This window comes from Helicoverpa armigera, chromosome 14 (assembly GCF_030705265.1).
Source record: "Helicoverpa armigera isolate CAAS_96S chromosome 14, ASM3070526v1, whole genome shotgun sequence".
NCBI classification, from domain to species: domain Eukaryota; kingdom Metazoa; phylum Arthropoda; class Insecta; order Lepidoptera; family Noctuidae; genus Helicoverpa; species Helicoverpa armigera.
This window is the reverse complement of record NC_087133.1, coordinates 2,920,782-2,933,600: the sequence shown is the minus strand read 5'-3', so window position 1 is coordinate 2,933,600 and position 12,819 is coordinate 2,920,782. Positions and strand designations below refer to the sequence as shown.

At 37.8% G+C, this 12,819-nt stretch overlaps 1 protein-coding gene across 2 annotated transcripts in view; it reads right to left on the bottom strand.

The window, feature by feature from the left end:
• Doa (Darkener of apricot) overlaps positions 1-11,557 on the bottom strand; it is a 53,452-nt gene extending 41,895 nt beyond the window's left edge. The window contains exons 1-3 of one of the 2 annotated variants that reach the window (XM_021335965.3): positions 11,222-11,381; positions 10,402-10,441; positions 8,984-9,126 (exon numbers count right to left, since the gene is read on the bottom strand). In XM_021335965.3, coding sequence (XP_021191640.2) covers positions 8,984-9,126; positions 10,402-10,404 — 146 coding nt within the window. In that variant the 5' untranslated portion in view covers positions 10,405-10,441; positions 11,222-11,381. Of the gene's footprint in view, positions 1-8,983; positions 9,127-10,401; positions 10,442-11,221 lie in introns of both variants that reach the window. The other variant, XM_021335964.3, reaches the window with a different exon arrangement.
• Positions 11,558-12,819: the final 1,262 nt, after the last annotated feature.

The following is a 12,819-nucleotide window of genomic DNA, read 5'->3' as shown; positions in this document are numbered from 1 at the left end:
TGTCTATTCACCAGAGAGCCTATTAAGTCATTATGTCACCATAATGAATGCTTAGCCGGCAACATGGTCGGTAAAGGCAGCGTAGTCGTGTGCGCAATTTTCTCTAAACCGATTGAAAAGAGCGTTAAACTCGAGACAATCCGGGCCGATTTCCGCGGACGTGACAATAGTATCATTGTTCGTAAGTATTGACCGTTGCGATGACCACGACGCATCACTCAAGTTTTTGTGACCTGCTTTTACTTAAGCCCATAATCTTCCCCTGATGTAACGGATTCTGATGTCTATCAAATCGATCATATATTATTATATAGATCGAATAACGTTTGATATTACGAACATGGTCTTGGATAAATATAAAGTCGTAGGCTATCGTAGGAATGATTTACAAAGCATCCAAGTAGGGTCCAAGATGAGTGATTTATAGCATTCTACCACTAATAAACGAGGCTATCGGTTTGCTAGCTTAAATATTGTTTTATAATGATATATATTTATGACCATTGCCTTCTACAATATGTAGCTTTTTAATTGTTTACATTTAATGAAAACGTAGAAGAACACACATGTCATGTCTTACACTTATCATGATCAGTTGGCAGAAGTCTCAATCAACTTCTAATTTGGCAACGCGTGTAATGTAATAATAGAAAAGAATGTTCAGAATGGCTAGATTCATTTTACTCAGTCAGTGATACATTTTACTGACGTGATAAATCGTAGAGCTCTCACTAAACGGTCGTTGATTCCGTCACATGTGCTCGTTCCTTGTACAATAGCTCCGGCGACAGAGCCAGCCGGTATAAATGACCGTCTTCATGAAGACATCCACACAAGTCACAATGCAGACTTATACATTGGAACAAGAACGCTGTTGTGTTATAGCACAGGCTCGCATCGCATTGAAACTAGATACATGTTTGCATTATAAATATACATACAATGCGTCTAGCTCTTTGTACCGGCTTTGGTTGAATTTTACGATTAAGTACCTGTCTATGTCGTTAAAACTTGGTACCATACCACTTTTTGCCTTATTGTATTTTATAACGTTAAGGTTAATTTTAGGCACAACGCCAAAACTACTCACCGAAATGACAGATAATACGTTAGATTTCCGTCTTAAAAGAATAGACATAGCGGCGCCGTGTCAGCGAAGACCCTGATAAAGCCCTCGCAAAGCAAAGAGGACGCAAGGCCGATGCGCGGTTCTGTGAGCTATTGTTAAATTAACAGGATGTGATGAGACGCGACCTCGACTTCATAATCCAATACTTGTATAGCGAGGAAATCATTTTCTTAAATTAATATTGCCTTGCGTTGCTGTCAAAAATTATGCGACAGCGGCTAGATAAATATATTCTAACATTAGCTATATAAGATAAATAGATTATATTCTAGCATTTTTTCCAAAATTTTCAAACTATTCCCATTACCAATTTGTACTCTTTAGGAGAAAACTACCGTGAAAATAAAACTATAAAAGTGTGGTAATTTTTAATAAAAGGAGTTGCCAGGAAGTTGAAGGTGCGGAGTAACGAACGGGCAACAGGCAAGTGGCATAAATCCTCAATCGGATTATATCGGACGTAGCGATACGAGGCATAAATCGCAACGGCGGGCGGCGGCGTTCCGCCTCGCGACATGGAAAGCGTTTCTTGGCCGAGATCTACGCAGATCACGCCAGATAAATCTCTAGCACCGCGTGCCGTACCGAGCGGGGAACGTGGTGAAATCAAAAATATTATAAATTGTTATATCGATGCGATTCCTAATACCAACTATTTGGAGTTTGTAATTACTGAAAGGTAATTTTGATTATGTGATCCGACATTATATTATGTACATATTTTGTCGCGCAATATTTTTTTTTACTGTGTTATTGGTACATAATTTTAAATTTTAAGCTTATTCATTCTCCTTTGTCCATTGCAAATACAAAGTACTGAACGGCAAGAATGCAGCACATTTAAAGCTCAATAGACCGGTTGTGGATAGTCGCGTTAGCAGCTTGCAAAAAGCTCAGCGTGGGCCGCAGCTGCACCTACCTACTGCACTTCTAGTTTTACTGTGTCAAGAACAACGCCTCTCGCCCCCACCCCGCGCGGCTCGCCAACATTTGTCACCTGAATAATACACGAAACACCAGCTCTTGCGACAATTGGTGCTCGCCATGTACGCAATCGCCATTGCTTACGAGATGTTGCACTTTTCACTAAATAACAATGACTTGGGCAGCTTCCTCATTTAGTAACCTACTGTTTCAAAAACAATAGCAATTCTGATAGGCCTTAAGTTACAGTAAGCCAAAATTGTTTACATTGATGTTCTATGTGCAACAGAGTTAGGAAATGCCAAATAAAATCAACGAGATGGCGTGTTTCCATTAAGCGAAAACCAGAATAATACATTATTTGCTGACAGATAAAATAAAGATTACCGTTTTAGTAAACGACCTTTCAGAGTTCCTTGGCATACAATCGTTGCGAAAGACGAGAAAATGAAACATATCGGCACGTAGTCATGTACATACACCAGCATTATTGCATGCGAATAAAAAATATCGTGCGACGCTTATTCAACAGGTTGTGATTATACCAAGTATATGAAGGTGCTGATTGTTACAAATTACAGTTTGGCGTTTGCCTTAGTATCCTTGAGTCACAGTCGGGCTTGCGATTAAAGAAATCATTTTCACAACACGTACATTACATGCGCAATTTGCCGACAAACCAGCAATTACTGTCGCCGTCCCTTTGTGCATAATATCAATTTATAGTCCTACGCGTTCAATTCGATATTATGTTAAGCTCTTAAATCCGGAACACTTGGAATAGGTTCAATGGCCTCTAATACAAATGTTTCTTGTAAGTCAAGTAATATTAAGTTAAATTACCTTAGCAACGTTCATTAACAATGAGCTGTTCAATATTCTATGTTTATAAACTGCAGCCGTGACGCGCAGGAAAACATTAAACAATGTAAAAGTAATAGTGTATCTTCACATCATCGCTAACAAGTAGTAATAAAGTTAGGAATAATTTAACATTCTGTTCCAAAACGCATAAAAGTAGGTATGCCAATCGCCAAATTAAGGAATGACTATTCCTGCATGCATATCATATGAATAGCAAATGTAGATATTATTTGCTATAAATATGAATCAAATCAATTACTAAATTTACAGGTTTCTTTGTTGCCAGTAGTTGTCTATCAATCCATAAATTAAAATTGGTTTATTTGTTTCGCTTTAAAATCGTTTTGTTTTATAATCACTTTGCAAATAAATAACCGGGTTGGAATAATTGATCACAATTGAGTTTTTTAAGCAGAAATATTTCATTGGCATTTAATTACTGTTATTGGGGTAGGTCAAACGTCATAATTCAGAGAAGATAATAAACAAAACAATTTTATTGAATTCAAATATTTAAAAGGTAAAAATCCTTCATTCGGCAGAGTAACAACAAATTCGCAAGTAAATCTTGGTCAATAGGGTAACCGAATGTCAATGTTAGTTTCGCCAAACGAAGAAAAAAGGAAAATAAAAGTCAAGTGCGTTCCCACGAAACGACACGCATCGAAGGCCGCTACGTTAATCAAGCACGTGTGACAGCAGACCATAGGTTGCGCTGCCAATTTGTACAACGAGAACCACATACTTAATCATACAGTAATTGATTGGCACCTCTTTACGAACGCCAATAAAAGATGCCGCCAATCTCGATATTGCACATACAGACATATTTTTTTATGGTAAACTCTGTAAAATCACTTATTTATCGTTGTAAAGCCAAGTCTACATAAATTTCGGAGCGGTCTTGCGTCAGACGCCTCGGATGATCTCTGTACACATAAAGAAACAAGATTGCAATGGCGAGATAATTTCTTATTTATGCTGACAACAAGAACAAAGACTTGACTGCACGCGAAATAATTTAATTGAACAATATGATAATGGTGATATTTAATATATTGATTTATAAATCATTATTTTGCACATGGTTTCCAGATCTTATTACAAAAACACTGCGGCTGTGCAATTTCAAAACCTAGTATCTGACAATTTTTAAAAAAAGCGTGTTTTTGCATTTTTCGACCTTATAGACCACTCTCCACATACTAGGATAGCAAAAACTCCCAAAAATTTGACAATAACGAAGTTACACAAAGTCGGAAACCTAGTATCTACAGTAAACGTTTTCAAAATGCAAAAATTACAAGATTAAAACATAGTATCTAACATCAACCATTTTAAAAACCTAGTAAGTGCTTGTAGTTACTTGGATATAAAATGGTTTATGTAGATACTAAGTCAATGAAATGGTTGTAATAAACGTCAAAACTCCCGTGCAACTTTAGTAAGTGAGAAGAAGTCGTTGCAAGTGCGTGTTTTTGTCTCTAAAAATGAGTAAAAATCAGTTTTATAGGTCGAAATTGATCTTGAGTGCTTTAAAAGAACAACATGGTGAAATTTAAGTACGCTTCAGTGTATAATATTGTCAAGATTGTTTGTTTTCCAAGGTTTTTTATGAATAAAAGGCATTTTTTTTAACGACGTCAAAAATCATCAAATGAACCCTCTCTCTGTGGGTTAGCAGCGGTGAGGGAGTGTCAGACTCTTACTGACTAAAAACCGTCGTGTTCCGTCGTGGGCCTTTTATGTGCCAGGGCCGCGGTATCTCTTTCGAACAACCCGCAGCCCCAGCAGGCCTTGGCCCTACTGGGCCCCACTGGGATTGCTGACATCTCTTTGAGGAGCGCGTGGAACAACGCGCGCCGTCGACACGGGTCTGTCGTCTAAGCAGACTGATGGATGCTCGGCCACCCGAACTCACCGCCCACAGACCCACGCCTACGGTGGCCGGGAGTCATCTCGCGACACCCGGCGCCCGTGGTGTCTACCTGGTCCAGCGCGGCGGCCGGGATGAGAGGTGCGAACTCTCTGACGTTCCGCCGCCTCCTTCTCGAGCATGACTGCTTCGCCGAAGGAGGCGACGGCATCCCATTCCCTCTCGCCCCGGACCATGGCCTGAACCAGGGCCAGACGCGAGAGGTCGCCGCCGCCTAAAGCCTCGACGAGAACCCAGCGGTGCCCTTCCCACGCAGGGCACTCCTGGACTGTGTGGTCCACCGTGTCCTCGGGGCTATCCGCACAGTGGTGACACCTGGGCGCCTCCTCACGACCGATTCGATGCAGGTACCTCCCGAAACAACCGTGTCCGGTGAGGACCTGCGTCATGCGATACGTGAGGGCGCCTTGACTCCTCCCGAGCCACTCCTCAAAGAGGGGACTTACCGCCACTATGGTGGCGTGCCCTGCACTGGGTTGCGACAGTCGCTCCCTCCAGGCCACCATGAGATCGCGCCGGAGCTCCGCCCGCTGCTCGACAACTTGCCGCGGCAACAGGGTTTCCCCCCGGCGCTGTGCCTCCTCGCGCCAGTCGTACAGGCGCAAGAAGACTCTCGCCTCCAGATCCCACGGTGGCAGTCCGGCTAGTAGGCTAGCTGCTTCGCGGGAGATCGTGCGGTACCCCCGGATTAGCCTAATGGCTATCACCCTTTAGGGCACGTTCAGGTAGTGTACGGCCCGCGGCCGTACCGAACGTTATGAAAAAACCCAATCCCTTGACCATGCCAATCTTAAAAAATATTCCAAGAGGCATTAAAGAAAGTAAAAAGGAAGGCATAGTATAATCATTACTACAGCTTATGCCAATGAAAATGATGAAGGGAGTTGTGGCAAAGTTTACCGATCAATAATAATTCAGTTGATTTCGTTTCATGTAGACAATTTTTTTTTTAAATATTTTGAGTGATTCTTTTTTTATTACTGAGAAAAAGTAGTGTTTGGTTTCCGATTATCTATTTTTTTTAATCTTTTTCATTAAAACTGCTTATCACTATTTCGTTGTTATTTTTCTATTGTTTCTTCTTTTTTCTAGGTTTATAAAAGTGCATTTAGTTTCTACTCAGTAAATTCAGACCTAAATGAAATCAAAGTGATTTTACTAGGTCTATTAATTTGCATTTTGTCCCCATTCAGTATATTTTAGAACTAGACGAAAACAAAGCAAGTGATCTTACTAGGTTTTGAAATTGTCACTCTCAAAAAGTTAGAACTAAGAAAACAATTTTTTTATTAGTAACTGCTCCTCTACATACATACTTGGTGATAGACGCATTAAAACACTTTTTTTTAAAACCCTGTTATCCCCCTCAAATTTTGCAATCACTCCCAGGACGGTACGACTAATATTATTGAAACGGCAAGCTGTCAAAGATATGAAATCGTTTTTCGGCTCTCCTATAAAATTTGGTTTTGTGCAGATACTGGGTTTTGTTATTTCGCAGCCGACTGGGAAAGGACGTTTAAGAAATGATATTCACTTAAATGTGAATTTGAGTGGGCTGTTGAGATTTACAAAAGGGAAATAGCTCGAGATTGAAGATATGAAATGGAATTATATAAGCGCGCGGTCCCGTAAGGATCAGTAGTGGTTGGAAGCGGGGTCGATTCACTCACCTGGCACGACTCCCCACAATATGACTTATGCCCCGCCAGCGGGCCCTAATTTGCAGATACCGTACACTAACCCGTACCTTGATACACCGTTAGTCTCGCTCAATACCATCATATATTGGAATATATCTTCATGCTTTTTCCTGCACACATGGGTGAGGATTAGAACTTCAAGCGTTAGTAACTTGAGCATAATGTTCTACACCTTCGAACTCATCCTCACGATATTGTGTCAGTTTCGAAACACTATGATAATTGCGGCGTGTTTATGCACATCGCACGTAGTCAAGGCTTACAGACATTACGATTGGGCGAAGGGACATTTATGTTTGATTTAAGCTTATCGACGGGTGCTCGGCAAATACAAATTTAGTTGAGCCATCTTCTGTCTAATAAAACAAACAAACGTGCTTATCAGTCTCCTTCAATTCTAATGACGACATTAGTATCTTTAGGTTGGACCTGATTGTAAACTGGTAATGATAGAGAGTTGAGCGTAATGACCATACAACTGACAAGACCAGTTTCTAACCAGCGGTTTTTTTCGTATTGGTGCGTTTACTTATAAAGAATCTTATGAAATGCCATTCGTCGCATTTTAATTATTGGAAAACGACAAAATGTTGTATAAAAGCTAACCCACTTGATGGTAAGACTACCTATGTCAGATTTAAAAAAGCTTTTAATGGTTAGACTGCAAAAATATGAATGTTAAATTAATAACGGCTACCAGACATGAGGAAGTGGGTAAAGCAAAAACTGCTTAGTGGTTATTTATTATTTTGTCTAAATTCCATACTGCCAGCGCATTATAAAACCCATAAGGAAAACGACCGCTTTATAGTTCAACGTTCATTAACTTTATTAATAATAGTCATTTTGTTCAGTAGATCTTCATTATTTGAGCACTGAGAAACAGGAAAACTTGTAAAACTATTATATATTTAATTAGCATTTATAAGAATTCAATAGGGAATTATTGAGTTCAAAAATATATATATTAAAGATTCCTCCACAAAATAGCTATATGTATTATAATCATTTATCATGATAACTATTAAAACCAATTTTATATTGTGCAAATACTAACATTACAATATTATTTAAATAATGTATAATTAAACAACAACACACGGAAATGTTAACGTATAATTCTACATTGAACAAAGTTCTTATTGGATAAATGTTTACACTGCTGGCGCCATCTAGGTGTGAGTATCTGGTACCAGTCGAAAACGTTTACAAACGGTTCTATGTCAAGAAATGCAACGTGCTTACAGAAACTCCACTCTAACAACAGATGTCGCTACTATCGCATTAATTACACGCATGGCCTTCATAAGTCCATGCAAAATGCAATGGAAGCAAAAATAACTTGTATATTAATATAAAATTAATAGAATGCATGCACAGAAAATACTTCTGGAATTGAATAGTTTCGTCATTTTTATCGTTTTGATATAGGAACTGATAAAAGCAAGTTAGTGGCCAAGTGCAGATAGCTTGCTTTTAGCTATCATAATAAATATTACATCATTTATTATCACAAATACATTTATGGTAATGCGTTAAAAATATCAATAAATGAGCATTTTATTCTCATCTTCTAATATTAACTTATGGCATCAAATTAACATGAGGAAGTTAGATAAGAAATCAATGCCTTGTTTTTTATTTCTAGTTCATATTTAACATTATGAGATCCCGGGACTGCCAGATATCATACTATATCTGATATCTGGCTGTATGGTTTGATAAAGGATAAAGAGTGCTTGCTAACTTCTTACAGATAGGTAACCCACCTCATCCCTTTTTTTAATAAAAATCAACCTTGAATATTATTTTGTACAGTGTAGCACTGGAGGTGTTATTACAAAGGATATAGACACAGCTGTGTGCCACATCAATAAACAATTATTTACGGTCTACTGGCTACAGTCTGCTGTATGCAACATACAATTAAATCTCCTGAGATGATTAAACTGTATTAGAATGTGTGACTCCAGAAATATCTGTGCACATCTTACTAAATGAACAACAAGGTTAGAAATGGTTGCCAACATTCATATAACAGTTTGTTACATCAATATCCAGTATCTAGTGATACAAAAATTGACTATGCATGTTCGTTTCAGACGCTTGCTGTGGTCATTTTACATAATTCTTAGTTACTTGAGAATTTACTTTTACCTACAAGAGAAACCTTGAGTTTATGTATTCTAGAATTATAGAAGTAAGTTTTGAGTCTGTCAAGGTAAATATCTGGATCTACTGAACCGATTTTGAAAATTGTGTTACCAATAAATAGTTAGATTGTCATATGCTATATTTTTTCTTGGTAAAGCGGCGCAGTTTCATCGGGACGCGGGGGAAAGTGATCTTAGAAGCCATTTAACTAGTTCTTCGAGGAAATCATAGTAGTAAGTAGTGACGATAAAACAGTGTTAAATTGTGACTCACCTTTCTCTGTCTCCCCTGCTGCGGCTCCGCTTCCTATAAGACCCCTCAGTGGATCCGTCGTCGAGGCGGCGGCGCTTCGCCTCGTACGACCTCGACCGCGACCTGGAGTGCGACGAGTAGTGCTTCCTACGAGTGCGCGGCATCTGTAACCAGGACACACCACCATTATACATGTTTACCACACAGAGGAGCATGTGAAACGTCACCAGTATGACAGATGATCATGTATGAGTTAGGTCATAAGTAATGTTTTTGTTATTTATTACAAGGTTTATAAGTTGCGCATGTTTGTGAGTCATTCTGCACATACTAGATCCGTCTGGTGAACAACATGCGTCTCCTCATCATGTAGGCCCAATTCCAAAGAAATAGAATATTAGCATTTCTAGCACTTTAGGACTTTCTTTCAAATAATGGTAATAGGCAGCTCAGCAATAGAAACAGTAAGCTGTGGACTGCCACGCTAAAAATGTTAACATTACTGGCAGCTGGAATAGGTTTGGTGCTTGTACTCAAGTACATAAGCAGGGCTTTTGCTGTTTGCTGTGTAAGCAGATACCATTTGTTGCTAATCAATTGGTAATTAACAACAAGATATTATACACAATATTAAGGATTTTATTCTAAGTTATTGTACTTAATTAAGGTTTAGCTAAATATTAGATATTTATTGCATCATTGAAAATAGCACTCTATGTATAAGCCATATTTAACAAATTATTCTATTAATTAAGTTTGTTTTAATTTTTTCAAAGTACCTAATAAAGCCTAGTTCTAATCATAAATACCAGCACTTAAACAATATGAACTCTTTGGAAGAAACAACATGAAATCTAAAGCCACTGAAGTTTTATTTTCTTTAATTAGTTTAAGTTAATAATAGCACTAACACTTCAAGTTCTACCTCTATACTTCTTTGTGCACACAGTAATGTAAGAGTAAAATGTTAGGGTTTTGTTATGCCAATTTTATTATTGTGACGGGTTAAATGTGTAAAATTATTTAAATTCTCAAGACTACTGAAATGTTTATGTTCACCTCCATGTTTATGTTTAAAACATAAAAACATTCATATGAGCACCTGGAGAACCAGTGAATATTAGATTATGACAAGAAAGGGTTGAATCATAAAGAAATCAAAATTAAAACTGGTAGGTAAAATAAGAATCTGCCATGAAAGAATTTCATTACACAATAAAGTCATTATACATTTTACCTATATTACTTAAGAAATAAATAAATATACTTTCAGTGCAGATCTCTTATAATCTCGGTACCACTGCATCAAGCCATTCCATTCAGAAACCAAACATGCGGAACAATGTATGACTATCAAAAATAATACATTCAGTCACAACTGCATCCATTATTTTTGGCAGTCACATACTTAAGGAAAGTACTGTTGTACTTCCACTTACCATAACACAGATACCAATACTCGTATCCGAGCGGTTTAAGCTGAAAAACATAAACTTTTTAAACCATTGACAATAAGTCAAAGGTGCGTAGTGGAAATTTATGACTTCACACTGGCATGCACTTTGAATAAGCAAGAAATTATTTTCAAAATGAAGACACAAAGTTCTGAATTAAGCTCAATAACAAAAATAGTGAGACTGGTAGAACGCAATTTAAGTCTGAAGAATAGGATAAGCACTTTCAATTCAGACAGTTAAGTGATGGAATGATGTGGCTGGAAGTCTCTAAATTTCGAACATATACGTATTTTTAAATCAATAAAAATGTAATTAAGTAAATGGCATTCTCTCCATGACATACTGATAACTGATAAGCAAGATTAACTCTAATCGATCACCGAATCATCATATTTTGTTATTGATTGATCAATGTAGCCTTGAAACAGTAACCCATGTCTGCAAGATCATCAACAACATCAATATGCATAGGGTTTATTTATAGTCTAGCTAAAGTAAATCTTGATTCCAGCCTACAAGTTCGCCAATTTTACCGCAGCTGCGACGCCTGCTAATTCTACACGTATCTGCAGTTACTTGGCCGAAAGATGGTGCATAAACTAATTAAAATTGCTACTCAATCAGCTATCACTACTAAAGTGTGTAAAAACAATAATTTCAATATCCAATTTGCTCAAATAGACATTACAATAAATGTCACAAGTTATTTACATTTTACATGCTGGCGCCATGTTGGTTTCTCTACGACTCCGCTGGAGCCCTAAGTACGCGTTGATAATAAATCACATCCATTTTAACTTACCCTTAATTCACGTATATATTTCAATTTACACCAAAGCAGTTGAGTAAAATTAGTTAAACAATTCCAAGTTCGGGATGCTGAACCTTGAAGTATGCTTCTTCGCAATAAAGGCCCGAACATCGATCCGAATCCAAGACAGATGCTTGTTGGTTGGTTGAACGCAACGCGATGGCGTAAAATCGTAACTCAAGTTTCTCTTCCGTATCAAGAAAAATATTTTATTATTCTACCAAACTCATATAATTCATAAATGGATCTAAATAAAAATAAAAAAACATATTATTGAAAATAATTACAATAAAAGCACGTTTTATAGAAATATTTAGATTAAAAGAATTAAAAAGTTATAATTATAAAGGAAGTTGACACATTAACGCCATCTCGGGTATTTTTCTAGAATCATGAGCATAATCGTAGTACCAACACAACGGAACTTAAAATGCGTTCATATATATATTTTTTAGGTTACATTCGTATTTAGTGACTTTTCTTTATTTTACCATTTTAATACATTCATTTTCGGTGATTTTCGGTACCAAACATTAATTATTTTAATAAGGTATTTTTGTACTAGTTGTAATGCTTTCTACGTTTAGTTTGGTTTTAGACTGTAATCATGAGATAATATCCGGGTGCTGGCTGTATTAGAGTGATTACCAAACGTAGGATAATAATTAAGGATTTTGTGGTAATATGAGGTTGGCTATTCACAGATAGGGGGTTGCCCCCTAAAATCTATGCAGAATTTTCGTAACTCTTAAACCAACCATGTTACTTCTACATCACTTCATGTACCAGGCCGCGAGACTTGTTTCGACCAATAGGTACCGCATCTATACAACCCCACAGCCCAAATTGCGTAGCCGATAGCCTCATATGGTATTATGTCCCAAAGATCAACTTGGTTACAGATGCATAACTTGTTAAGTTTTGAAACGGTTACCTTTGCCTAAGTAACTTTTAAATGCAAAACGTGAAGAGGCAAATGTACCCAGAGTTACAAAAAATACTTTTATATTAATTTCGTTCAATTTATTACTGTTCACCAAAAAAATACTTAAGCGCGTTTCTTAATAAACTGAATTTGTCTTCGCACAGTCGACAGAAGTCGGCGCTTTACTATTCACCACATAGATGCCGCTGCGAGTTGAGAGTCTTTGTGATAATTTCAGAAGATGTAATATTTCTTATATTGTAATAATGTACCACTTGCTAGGAGACTAAAAAGACAAGTTTAAAATAGGCATTTTCTCTTACAGGTAGTAAAGCGACCACATAAGTACTGACTATTGAGCTAAGTTGGTGCTATTATTTTTAGTAGGTACCTGAAAAGTCACTAAGTTACCTTTCTGCAAGTTTCACTCTTATAGGTACCTACTGGGTAGTGGGTAGATGCTGCTTAGAAAGGCATAAACACAATTTCCCTAAGCCAGAAAAGACTGGCCTATTGTTTGAAAATGAGTGAAAGTGTGAGGAAAGGGAGCGGGCCGTCGTTGGGCCGACCTTCTGGCGGGAATCAGCTGATCGGGTTTGCGCAGTGCGCAAATGTGCGGGGTGCGGGGCGCGGGGCGGGCGAGCGGCCGGGGTGTGCGGCGCGC